Source organism: Branchiostoma belcheri, unplaced genomic scaffold, assembly GCF_001625305.1.
Source record: "Branchiostoma belcheri isolate BF01 breed outbred unplaced genomic scaffold, Haploidv18h27 scaffold6, whole genome shotgun sequence".
Classification (NCBI taxonomy): domain Eukaryota; kingdom Metazoa; phylum Chordata; class Leptocardii; order Amphioxiformes; family Branchiostomatidae; genus Branchiostoma; species Branchiostoma belcheri.
In genome coordinates this window covers 2,868,817-2,881,993 of record NW_017804242.1, presented here as the reverse complement: position 1 = coordinate 2,881,993, position 13,177 = coordinate 2,868,817, and the positions used below count along the sequence as shown (strand labels likewise).

General features: G+C 42.5%; 2 protein-coding genes across 2 annotated transcripts; one reads left to right on the top strand and one right to left on the bottom strand.

The window, feature by feature from the left end:
• Positions 1-79: 79 nt before the first annotated feature.
• LOC109482534 (cyclin-K-like) lies at positions 80-5,616 on the bottom strand. Its single transcript, XM_019785270.1, is given in 12 exon segments — positions 80-1,745; positions 1,747-2,048; positions 2,051-2,089; positions 2,404-2,443; positions 2,718-2,821; positions 3,054-3,232; positions 3,393-3,471; positions 3,834-3,939; positions 4,169-4,309; positions 4,521-4,602; positions 4,809-4,969; positions 5,466-5,616. Coding segments are annotated over 11 exon segments (2,250 nt in total). The 5' UTR covers positions 4,946-4,969; positions 5,466-5,616; the 3' UTR covers positions 80-704.
• A 217-nt stretch (positions 5,617-5,833) lies between these two features.
• Positions 5,834-13,118, top strand: LOC109482638 (histone-lysine N-methyltransferase setd3-like). Its single transcript, XM_019785445.1, has 15 exons — positions 5,834-5,913; positions 6,447-6,601; positions 6,803-6,895; positions 7,164-7,309; positions 7,674-7,746; positions 7,992-8,102; positions 8,450-8,530; positions 8,736-8,800; positions 8,947-9,005; positions 9,312-9,426; positions 9,698-9,872; positions 10,194-10,260; positions 10,498-10,583; positions 10,838-10,998; positions 11,488-13,118. The coding sequence occupies exons 2-15, from the start codon at positions 6,457-6,459 to the stop codon at positions 11,968-11,970; spliced, it is 1,860 nt and encodes a 619-aa protein (XP_019641004.1). The 5' UTR covers positions 5,834-5,913; positions 6,447-6,456; the 3' UTR covers positions 11,971-13,118.
• The last annotated feature ends 59 nt before the right edge of the window (positions 13,119-13,177 follow it).

Genomic DNA, 13,177 nt, shown 5'->3' with positions numbered 1-13,177 from the left:
CTTTCTAATCTTACTATGGTGACTATGATAACTCTTGAAAGAGTAGATGAAAACAGTTAAGACAACCAGAGAAGCAGGCTGTAAGTGTACATGTACATTTTATTCTTGACCACATAGTGGACACACACGTCAGTGACCTCCAGCTGTGACAGCTAAATTAAATCTGGGAAAATATCCTGCACTCCTTAGCAACAACCAACTACTGCACAGAAATCTCCTGGAATGACAGCTTGCAGAGTCAATACTACTGAACAGTCTGGAAGAGTTGTCACACTTCTTCACATTACTGTGGGGAAACAACTACTACTTCATCGATGAAGGTTAGATATCCTGGTAGAATATAACGTAATATAAAATTCTAACAACTGGATAAATTCTCTGAAAAGTCAGGTTTCAGATAGGTCGTTCTGTCACTGATGAAAGATATTGGATGCTATCTAAAACATACTAACTGAAGAGAATTTATCTAGTTTCTTGACATATTGCAAAACTGCTAGGTTCAATCACTGACTTGAGTGGAGGTGAATTACATTTCTGTCAAATACGCATTCAATACTTAGGTCAGACAAAGCAAACAAGAATCGAGTGACTTTGACACTTTCAGACTTGACAAAAATGAAGATGAAAAGAGTTGCTCTGATTTAAACTGGAGTAACAGGAATGAACTACAACAAAAAAACAGTTTCGTCAGATATAATGTTGGATTATCTGTTCCAGCCTCCCCGTGAGTCTCTCCTATTCCACATGCCGTCCCTGCCTGTTATCCTGATACTGGGCAGTCCTGCAGTCGGGGCAGAGCTGTTCTGGCCTGTGGGGGGAGGGCCCCGCGGGGTGTCATAGTGGGGTCCTCTGGGCTGGAAACTGGAGGAGCCGCCCATGGGTGGGGTGGGGTAGCCCGGGGTGGTGGGAGTATGTGGTGGTTTGTACGGTGTTGAGGAGAACTGGTTGCCATCAGAATACCCCCCTCCTGAGTAGCCACCCCCCTTCCCTGGGCCCCCCTGGTAGTTGCCTGATCCAGGGTAGCCTCCACTCTGGTTGAAGCTGGTGTTGCCTCCAGGTTGTCCGTAGCTGGCACCACTCCCTCCTGCCCCGTAGGCACCAGCCTGCTGGCCAAAGTTTCCCCCACTTGAACCCTGCGCACTGTAGCCTGAAGCACCTGCACCTGATGTACCATAGCCACTGCCTTGTTGATAGTGACCGCCTTGAGTGCTCCCAAAGTTGTCACCACCTTTTGGGCCATACATACCCGGAGCTCCTTGTTGTTGTGCAAAGTTATCTGACCCAAAGTTGGGCTGGCTGGTCCCATACCCCGGCCCCTGTTGACTGTACCCGGTGGAACCACCTGCCCCCATACTGGACCCATCCGCACCATAACTGGAGCTGGCAGACCCCACTGCTGTACCCTGGGAACTGTAACCACCAGCGGAGCCCTGCTGTCCAAAGTTCATGTCTCCCGTACCCTTGGGTGGTAAATAAGTGGTGGTCCCTGTGGTCTGACTCAGAGAGGGGTCAGGCGGTACCCCCTGTGGGGGAAAGTTAGGAGGAGGGGCTGCTGTGTTGTGGGGTGGGGGACCCGGAGGTGGGACTGGGGGTGGGTAGTTGGGCGGAGGGATGCTTGGGGGTGGGTAGTTGGGAGGGGGGTGCCCAGGAGGGGGAAACGCTGGTTGATGTGTGGGGGGAGGAGGTTGGGTGTAAGCCTGTGTTGGAGGTGGCTTACTGCCCGGTGCAGTAGGTGGCATACCCGAGGGTAGAGGGGATCTGTGACGTGAATCCGCTAGCCTTGAAATTGTAAGGGACCTGTTGGTGCACCGAGGTGCTGCTGGCAGAAGCCTGGAGAGTAGGAAGTTGTGTGGAGGTGCTGGGAGCGGGGTTCTGCTCTATGGGAGGATTGGAACTCTCTGATATGCCCATGGAGACCAGTTCTGTGTTAGCTGTAGACTGGGGTTCCATGGGAGAAGACTTGACAGATGAAGTGGAGGAGGTGGGAGCGCTGTGATAGCTCTGTGTGGAGGAGGAGGGGACTGCTTCCTGGGAAGAGTCGTCTGCAGAAACTCGGCTCTCTCTGCACTAGGCACTCCATTAGCTGCAGCTGGGGGCACAGAGGTCATGATTGCTTAAACACTTGGTTGAGCAATCAGACCAGATAAGTAAGATAAACTGTAAAACTGCGAGAAACTGCAGCATATACAAGAACTAAGGGGAATCAACCTTTTGTGACCAGCATTTCCTGGCTCCACTTACCAGAACATACATTCATCCATGTTGTGATTTAAGTACATCTTCATTTCTCCAGTAGCATGGCTACACCTGATCTATTTGCACTTTAAGTCAATATCTTGCCATGGAAAAGGGCCAAATGCATAACCTTGTTTTAAAAGTGATAGTCATTTCAGAAAGACATACCTTGCGTGGAGGGTTTTGGTTCCATCTGGCCAGGAGATTCCTGCAATTGGACAAGAGAAATCATCATCATCTGTCAACCCTGAGGGACAGGGTAATCATAACATTTCCTATAGACTTTAATGGCTGGTAGTGAACCATTGAGACCAACCTACAGTAGTTGCATTATCCACAATATGCCTCTAAAGGAAATGTACAAATGTATCTGCCTCCCCTTCAAAATAGCTCAAAACATCATAGAAAAAGGATCTTGTAAACCATTCTCAAAGACATACAGTTGTTGTTCTGTGATTTAGTCTTTTGTTCCTAGCACTTACTATTCTCTGTCTCTTGGCAGGTCTGGAGGCAGGAGAAGGGGGAGGGGAGGGTGTGGATGTGCCCTGGGGCTGAGAGTACAGGTCCAACACCTGATGACAGATGTCTGTAGGGAGAAAGGATTGAAATACCTATCATCCTCTTAAACTAATACATATTAACACAAAAGCCTGGCATGATTTTCCACTACTGTAAATCTTGAAATACATGTGGCACTTTTATGTTTGAAATCATCCAACAATGAATAACATAGATTTTTTGTCAGTAAATACACTCTGTAAGCAAGCTGTAAATGCCTGATTTCCCCCTATTGCGAAATTGATGTACAGTACTGGTACCTTCCAAAAGTTCCAAGGACACATCCTCTTCAAACCTGTCCCACCAGTTCTTGACAGGTTTGTCAGCGTTGGACTGCACGGCCCCCAGCATGTCAAACTTGGTCAGTCTGCCTGCCAGGTGCATGATGGCGATGGCAATGATCTGTGGTTCCCACTGGAGGCACAGGGTGGTGCACAGGCTGCAGGATGGGAAAACATCTGTTACTATGGTATCTTCCGTCAGTCTTCTGTCACATGAAGCAGATAAAATATGAGGTATACGAAACCCTCATTATACGAAAAATACTGGAATCTATACAAACACACACCCCACTGTCCCCAAGAACTTAAAAACTGTACCTGTCATTGACAAACGTCCATGCCATCTGTACCAGCTTGTGCAACTTATTCTTGTCTAGAGTCAGAGACTGGGCATCTTCTGCAGGGGCAAAAAGATCAAACTCAATATGTATATCCATAGCTTCTCTAAGCAATTTTCTGGTAGGATAGTGATAGAACACCATACATTTAAATAACTTCTACCATGGATCAGATGGCAAAAAGGTGTACATAATTCTACATGTATATATAATACATGTATATGCAGTAAACAGCTTTTTGATTTCCACTACATAGAGTCATTGCACTACTCACGTCTTGACTGTAATATGCTTTTCACTAAATTTCAGGCACATGTACCCTTTGATAAAAACTACAAGGGACTGATATAATGAAACACAGCAACCCTTCACATAAGGCTAAAACAAGCAGCTATCAAAAGTTACTGCTTTGAACACCTACCTTTGAGTGACTTGGCATACTTGAGGATGTACATGTAGGGATGCTCCACCTGTAGGTCAAACTTGATGGTCTGCAGGAGGATCCGTTCTAGTGTCATCACCTCCTCCTGTAACACAGCATACAGGTTCACGACATGTTCATGGCTTCATGCTTCAAATGAAAGAATGGTGACATTGTGACAATATTAACCAGAGCTCCAAAGTACTTTTTTTTCTGCACACATTTTTATATAAACAGGTGCAGGTGACATTAAAACTGAGCTGCATTATAAGATAACTTTTACTTGCACCACTCATAACTACATGTATATAATTGCATTAGTAACAAAATATTACCTGCTGTACTTTGGGATCATCACCAAACGGAGCAAACTGCTTATCATTCAGCAAGGCCCGTGCTGTTTTGATGATGTCTCTACATTTCTTTGGAGTCTCTTCCACCTTCCCAGCCAGAAACAGACAACAGGCACCAGTGACCTGTTACAGTTAGACAGAAAAGTGTCATTTATTCTGACCTCCAGGTACAGACAGGCTGAGATAGCATGATGTATCAAATAGAACTTGGAAGCAGATTTTCTCACGTCTCATACTGTAAATTCTGAAGTATTCAGTGTTTATAAACGTGCAGTGACCCTCTAGAATAACCACAAACTCATAACTCAGTCAGAAACATATGTTATGTACTTACATATCTGTTGAAATCCTTGAATGTGTGAAACATATAGAATCTGTGAAAATATACAACTCCGGTGGCAAAGGTTTGTGGCTTTCTGTAAGATATTGTCAAGGATATAACATTAAAATGTCACACTAATCTTAAACAATAAATCTCCAACAATAAATCAAATTAAAATTTATTTGAAGTATTATTCAAAAGCTGGTATAACATAATCATGTCAAGATGATAGACCAAATGGTGACATGAATATCAACAATATTACTAAAGCCATTTTGTCCACTGCAAAGAAAAGGATACAATCCCAGTGCTGTCCCTGCATCGATGATAAACCTGGCTCCCTCCCGTCTGTACCTACACTCCGTAGCATAGTCCACCCCAGCAGTGGCAGAGGGCGAGCACAACAAGTCCTTCTTCTCATAGTACCAGCAGGGCATCGTGCTTGTGACTAATTCTCAGTTCTGGGACATAAAGGAAATTATGGGTTACAATAGAAATTTTCAACATGGCATACTAGTTTATTGTCAAGATTGGTAATGTGCAAGATAGCTATGATCTGAACTTACTTTTCTACACATAATTATTTTGTATGGAAGCTGAAATTTGTGAAAATATAATAATAAATTTTGTCACGTTAACGTTACATGTGAACTTTTTCCCCAGTGCAACTTTTGTTGTGGTTTAGCTTCAGGTATAATTTCTTTCTGCAAAAATCCGAACTTACACTTTCCCTTGGAACTTTGCACGTGGTGCCTGCCAGCAGAAGCCACCAAGTTACGGTGGAAATGTTATACATGTATAATATAAGTTCCACCACAGACATAATTTCGTGCGGCAACGACGCACCGGCAACCACACACCACGTCCGACAATCAGCCACATCAAATCATGAGCCAAATACTCCATTTCCTGGGGGCTACCGGCAGAATTCAACCTCAAAAGCGCCCCTGTACTTACCTGATAATCTGTAGTGCAACGTCTGTCGTAATTTTTCAGGAATAACGCCCAAAACACCACGAACAGCTACAAACTCGAGACTTTCTTTCCTCAAGTCGCCATTTTGTACAGTTTCTGAATGGACAGCACAACTGCGCAGGATAACTCGCGCAGGCTATACCATTACTTGTAGGGAGGAGTAAGTAGAAAATCATTTTTGGGTCATAAATGTAATCAAATCAGAAAAGAAAAACGACATAAAAAGGTGCATATAAAATATTGTATTTGATTTAGCATCCTTGAAAACGTATTTGCTTATCTTGTTTAGCGATTTGCCGGGAAATTTTGATTTTATAAAGAAAGTGGACCCTATTTGTTATAATGTTCCGGTAAGGAGCATGTAGCTGGCTGATCCAGTGAAGACAGTGAGGCACAGGCCCCAGAAAACCCTTTAAATATTGCGATTGAGGTAGGCTGTGAGGAATTATTTCTTCGGAAGGGAAATAGAACATTTGCATCTGTTTCTCAGCTTATAAACGGCTCAATCGTGGTGTTTTTCATTCGCATTTTGCTCTGAATTCATCGAGGATTCAGGGTGCACAGATTCTATTTTCAGCTCCATGCTCCAATACTTGGTTATTCAGTTGTTGGAAGATTCTGAATGTAAGAGGAGGAGGAGGAGCATGTCATCATTCGACTCGACAAAAGTACAAGGCTGATAATGATAAATCAACATACAGTTGCTGTTGCATTTGTGCAATTATAGGGCATTCACAATGGCAGTGATTTTCATATGGATTATCATTTTGGTCAATAGAGCATCACATTAAAACCAAGTTCAAGTTGTCAAGATGACACATTCTTCAATATAGGACTATAACCATGCTAACATTGTGAATTTACTTTGTAAAGGAATGATGGTTAATCATTCCTGTCCAGTCAAGATCTTCCTGGGAACTTAAAAGTTAAAGGTTACTCTTGGCTTCATTTTCTCCTGGGCAGTAATAGAACCATGGGAAAGAAAAGCAAGCGTGACCGCGGTGCCGGAGGGTCAGCGGGCGGTGGGAAAGGCGGCGGCAGTGGAAACACCAAACCCAACGGAAGGAACAAGAAGGATGTCCGTGAGGTCATGGTTCTTGTCAACGAACTTCTGCAGAGTAAGTCACCAGTCCTGAGACAAGTATTTGACAAAATATGAGGTCAACTCTCATTCCTTCTGGTACCTACAGGTACATTCACCCTTGCACCTATAACTAATAAGGTAAAATAATTAAGCTTACCAAGTATAACTAAGCTATGTGGGAAACATTGCATGCTGTGAAGTCTGTACGATTACTAAAATTGGACTCTATTTCCAGAGGCCAGCAGTCCTGGGGTGCCCCCTGGCAAAGAACTGGAGGAACACATGTCCATCAGGGAGGTGGTGGAGAGGATCAGAAAGAAACAGGAAGGTAGTAGACATGGAACATCCTTTTATGGGGCTTTTCCCCGTAGGAACTACAAACAATTGATTGTGATTGTGTTTTGGAATGATTTCTACCAGCACAGATAAACTCTCAATCTAAGATCCACAATCATATTTCCAGTAGCTAACGTTACACAGAATTCATTGAAAACCTTGATGTGAAAAATTCTATCCATGATGCATTTGTATTACTGCAAAGATTGTATAAATGATGAATATTTGTCTGAGCTGTTTTTTTTATTCCTCCTTCCCAGGCTGGACCCCTGAGCCAGTCCCACGAGACCAGTGCTTCCCTGTGTTCCTGAAGTGGCTGGAGGACCATGGTGTGAAGACTGATGCTGTGACTATAGAGCAGTTTGAGGTGGGAGGGTTTGGACTCAAGGCTGTCAAAGACATCAAGGTAGTATTCAAATCTGCTGTCTAGACAATCATTACATACCAAACCTCGTGTCACTGCCCTGAGGCTACATACCCTATCATGCACCCACCTTGCTATGGAATTAATGATATATCTACAGGGAAGCATTGCATCTCCCACACTAGCAAATTTCAAATAGAGTCTAAAATGAGCAGCGCTTTGCATTGTGGATATTTGCATTGAATAGATTTTCTCTGTCATTAAGAAATGTTCCATGTTTCAACATCTTGCCACTTTGAAAATTCATGTATCACACACGAATGATTATCACATTGAAGTGTTATGTAAAACCCTGACTGATGGAAGATTTGTCTCAGAGCTATAATCACAGCATTTTGCTTTGCAGGCCGAGGAGTTGTTCATAACCATCCCTCGTAAACTGATGCTGACAACAGAAACAGCAAGAGAGTCCAGTCTGGGTAGGAAAGACTTCATGCTTACTAGACTGGCTGTTCCTTTGTCAGTAGATAGCAAAACTGTGATTGAATAAATGATTTGTCTTGTTATGATAAAGGTTAAACTTTACGTGACCAACACCAAATAAATTGGGACTTACCCCAAATTTTCCCCAAATTATAAACCTTTATCATAATATATACCAACACAGATGAACTTTCATGCTAAGATTTGTCTTGTTGTTAGACTGATTTCTGTTTCCTCTCAGGTCCACTGATAAAGAAAGACAGGATTCTGCAGGTGATGGCTAATGTGTCACTGGCGCTCCATGTTCTGTGTGAAAAGTACACGTCCAGCTCCTTCTGGGCTCCCTACATCAGTATCCTTTTACACTGCTTTGTAACATGCTAGAGGCATGTCTTGCTGGCCGGGAGGGGGATGTGGAAGGTTTGACCTCCTTTCCAGCTGTTGTAATTCATGCAGAGTTAGTTCACAGAGGAATAGCTGGTATGCACATGCTCTGCACAGCCTGTTCAAGTGTCAAAATTACACAACATGTGCTACTTATAAAAATTTGCAGCATGGGTTAGCATATTAATCACACTTTGTAAGCAAGCAACTTGTCCTGGAGATGTGTCTTGAAGAGATATGGAGCTGGTAGCTGTGAGCTTGGTTGATGTCTATGTTCTACATGAAGCATTGGTTCCTTCACTCTACATCTATCAGATATCTTTCCAGGCACATACACCACCCCTCTGTACTTTGAAGAAGGGGAGATGCTCCATCTACAGGGCTCACTCAACTTCAGTACGTAATATATATACTAGTATAGAGGTCAAATTAGCTAGCCTTGACATCCGTATCACAGCTACATAATCAAAAATGTACTTTCGAAATTCAACAGAATCACATGAGCTACAAGGTATCCCATGTACTCTGCAGCTCTAAAATATAATGTTACAGAACATGCAATTGAGATACAGTACTTGAGCAACTGTTTCCTTTTTTTCAGGTGATGTTCTGAACCAGTACAAGAGCATTGCCCGCCAGTATGCCTACTTCTACAAGCTGTTCCAGGTACATAAAGATATCCATGTATTTGAAAGATGTTGCGTTTATGTTGTAGAATGTCTACTACCACAATGTATTATGCTTACTAGTTCTTACTGAATAGTTACAGTACAGAGTGGCTGATTAAATGCAACTTTGTGCCATTGTTCTAGACTCAGCCTGAAGCCACAGGACTGCCACTGAAAGAATGTTTCACCTTTGATGAGTACAGGTAAGTACTACACAGGGAAAACATAACCTTCCCTAATACTTAACATAACTTTCATTAACAACTTTCTTCAGGGTTACACATATCTGCCACTTTGAAAAACTGTGTTTGAGAGATCTCTAGTCAGCACCCCTCTGGTATGTGAAGTAGGAGTACGTTTTAGATGTCTAGATGCCTTTTTTCAGGGTGGTGAATATATGTGACCTATGTCAGTTACATATTTAAAGAAAACAAATTACTGGAACATCTGAACATTCCTGAACTTGATACTGTAGTTACAGTACTGTAGCTGACATGTTTGTTTCCTAGATGGGCAGTTTCTACGGTGATGACCCGTCAGAACCAGGTGCCCACCAGCGATGGCCGACATCTTATCACTGCACTCATCCCCATGTGGGACATGTGTAATCACAGTAACGGAGAGGTGAGACCTGAACTTCAGACAGTCAATCCTGCATAAGGCCCACCATGGCCATTTTTGGTGGTTATTTTTACCACAGATCCATTAAGAACTCTGTCTATAGTGTCCACTGTGACCATCTTCTCTGAGCCCTTGAGTGGTTTTGTAAGGTTGGTAAATCACTTGCTAACAAAGTTGCCCCTATACAATCAATATTTTTTTCCTGATGACATTTCAGAGGACCATCTGCCACTTTCTGCAGGTCAATACTAACTTGTTTTTCCTCCGTCTTTAGTTCAGTACAGAGTTTAACCTGGGCAGTGACTCTGCTGAGTGCCTGGCCATGCGGGAGTTCCCAGCAGACAGCCAGGTCTACATCTTCTACGGCATGCGCAGCAACGCTGAGTTCCTCATACACAACGGCTTTGTGTATCCTGAGAACCTGCACGATAGGGTCAACATCAAGCTGGGTAAGGACCCCTTTCTGCCAGATTTGTATGACCCTTTGACGTTGAATATGATCAATGATGTAAAAGTATGATTTGAAAGACAACAAAAAACACAAACTTAGAAAATCTCCTTGTCATTAAAATTCATTTGAACCACTACCAGTAATGAGAGTTTTGGTCTAATGAGAGGTGATCGGGTCAAATGTGAATAGAAATTAAAAGGTCACACATTCAGCACCATAATCATGGTATAAAAAGACTTTCAATGTTGTCAAATTTCCAATTTCCAGAAGGACAAATTATTATACTTTGCCATTTAGACATCAATTGATTGTGTTCTAGGTGTGAGCAAGAATGACAGCCTGTTTGCTATGAAAGCAGAAGTCCTCTCCAGAGCTGGGATTCATGCGTAAGTTATTTTGCCCTTTGCCCTTGTCTTACTTCAAGACATCCTGTGTAGAGGTCGTCTTTAATGGCAGTCATGTACACATCATTTCCACTGTCAGCAAAAAGTTCTTATAGTGACCTAAACTTTTTTGTCAGATATCAGGAAGAGGAAACCTTAGGGTAGAGAAGTCTTTTTCCTGCTTTGATGCACAAAGCTGACATACTGACAGCTGTTTTCCAATTGCTCATTCTTTCCAAGGTCCACCACCTTCCAGGTGCATTGTGGGAAGGACCCCATCCCTCCTGAGCTGCTTGTGTTCCTGAGGGTGTTCACCATGGTGGAGGGTCGGTGCAAGTTTTATTGTTCACATTTTTGGTTTGATAAGTACATGTTTGTATTAGATATGCTTACTTGTTCTTAAGAAGCTACCTACTGCTTTAATTTGGGAACCCTTAATCATTGCAATAAATCTGTTAGTAGTTGAATATAAGAAAAGTAATGTCATACAATTGGATCTCCAAAATATACCCGAAAAAGAGTCCAGCATTCTAAAAAAAAAAGAGTATGAAAGTTGTTGTAATGATGGACACTTCCCCAGGTGACTTGAGAGACCTGTTGACGAGTCAGCACCAGTCTGCCTACCTGAGCTGCCTGGGCAGGCTGGACTGTATGGTCACCCAGGAGCAGGAGACCAAGGCCTGGGCCTTCCTGGAGACACGCCTCTCACTGCTCATCAGGAGCTACAAAACAAGTATTAAGGTTGGTATCCATTTTATTGATGGCTTTTGTAATATTCTGATGGCAGACTTGTTAGGCCAGCTGTCAGTTACATCTATTTGTAGTAAAAAGCTTTTGTAGTCATTTATTTATTTATTTCATCTCAAGACGGCTGGGTAGCCCCATTCAGCTTGTATCAGCTGTTTTCCAAGGAGGCCCTGCAAAATTACACAAGACATTGAAACATACAGTGAGACAACATACAGTAAACATAAAAGTCTGATTCGTCAAAACAGAGTCATAGTCCTATGCTCAAAGTCCTGGGCATTCAAGGTCAAAAGCACGAAAATCAAGGAATGGAGGTCATCTTTCCTTGGGCAACTCGTTGTAATACATTTTGTATTGTTTTTAGTACGTATGTGCAAATAAATTAAAAATCAAAATCAAACCTAAAAATGCAGTCATCAAGTACTAGTATGTGTACCATAATGCTTCACCTTTTGACATTTCTATGTTTTGTTGAATGACTAGGATGTGGAGGCAGAGCTGCAGGCATCTGACCTGACGTACCACACCCGCGCAGCCCTGCAGCTGAAGCTGGCAGAGATGCAGATCCTCAGCAGCGCTGCAGAGTACGCCAAGAACCAGAGGGAGAAGATCCCGCAGCTGATAGATGAGAAGATACTGCAGCTAGCCGCCGACGTGGCTCTGACTGTCAAAGTGACAGACGAACTGGACGGGGAGTTTGTAGAAGAAGTGCTGGAGCTGAGTGAGGATGAGGAGGACTTGGGAACAGAACAGCAGGGAGACACACATGCAGAGGTGACAGAAGGAAGTAAAGATGCTAATGGTTCAGTATCACAAGCAGAGGAATCAAAGACACCTGAGAAAGACAGTGGACTGGAGTCCTCTTCTGAGAGAGAGTCTGTAGATGGAGATGCTATCAAAATGAACGGTGCCACAGTGGAAGCAAATGGTGAAGTTTCCATATCAGAAAAGGAGTTAAAAAACTAAAGGTTGTCTAAAAAGCCAAATGTGAATCAACAGTCATTGTTGAGGGGGAAGCAGAGTTGCCAAATGAAGATTTTGTCCATCTTACAGAACAACAGTATACATATTCGTTAACTGTTTCTTGAAGTTTCAAGACCCGTGTAGCAAAGGGATTGATGGCAATAATTTATTCTTGACATCTTGTCTGTAATATGCAGTTACAGTTTGTTTGTAAATTGTTTGAAGATAAATCATGTATCTGGTCATGTATGGTATGATGGTTCTTGTTATGCCTGAAAAACGTGTCAGTCTTCCAAAGGACAAAATTTTGTTACCAAGTGTAGGGAACCATCAATAGAAGCTCTATACAGAACAACCAACAATCATGTAAGATCTACAATGATCAGAGTAGTTTTCAATGTAAGGTATGAATAGTCTTGAATCCTGGTGCAGTATATACCGGAATCTTTTCTAATCTGTAACATTTGTTGACCTTATCGCATTGACAGGAGCATTTTCAATAATTGCGATCATAGACAATACATTAAACTTGAAATGGGCAAAGATGTTACGTTATACTAGTAACTAAGAGTCCAGTTGTGCCCAAATAGTGAGATTTACTGACAAGTTGTTACTGTAAAGTTCAGTTTGTGCCAAGTGTTGATCTGTCATGGATGTGCAATAATACCTGGTATCTTGCCACATGCTGTCAAAAGCCAGGTGGTTAGGCTAGCGGACATGGCATCGAGATATTACAGGTTTGATTCCTGGCAAGACGTGGTATCTTTGGGACAGGCATTTTACACGACTTTTCTCAAATGGGTGCCTACCTTTTGAGCATGTGTGGAAGGAGGAATATGGACTCTGCCTTCCAAAACTGTGCCCCAAAAGACAAGTGAATTAGCAACCACGGCCCTATGGCCTCCAAAAGGCCTTGGGACCTTTACCTTACTTTCATTTTACTTTGTTAAGAAACCTGTAGTCTTATCTGATTGCAACTGCCAGTGCTACAACATTTAAAGAAAGCATGCTGTTTATCATCTACTCTGGATTTGCATTATTTTGTTGGTATTTGTTACAACAGATCTAGAAATGGGAAAAAGATGTATATCTGAAGTATATTAAGAAGTACAATTAAAAATTTCCAGCTGTGTTTTGTTTTGTGCATATTTGGTGTGTGTGTGCAGGTACTGTATGCATGTAGAGAATACTGCATGGAGATCCCATATGC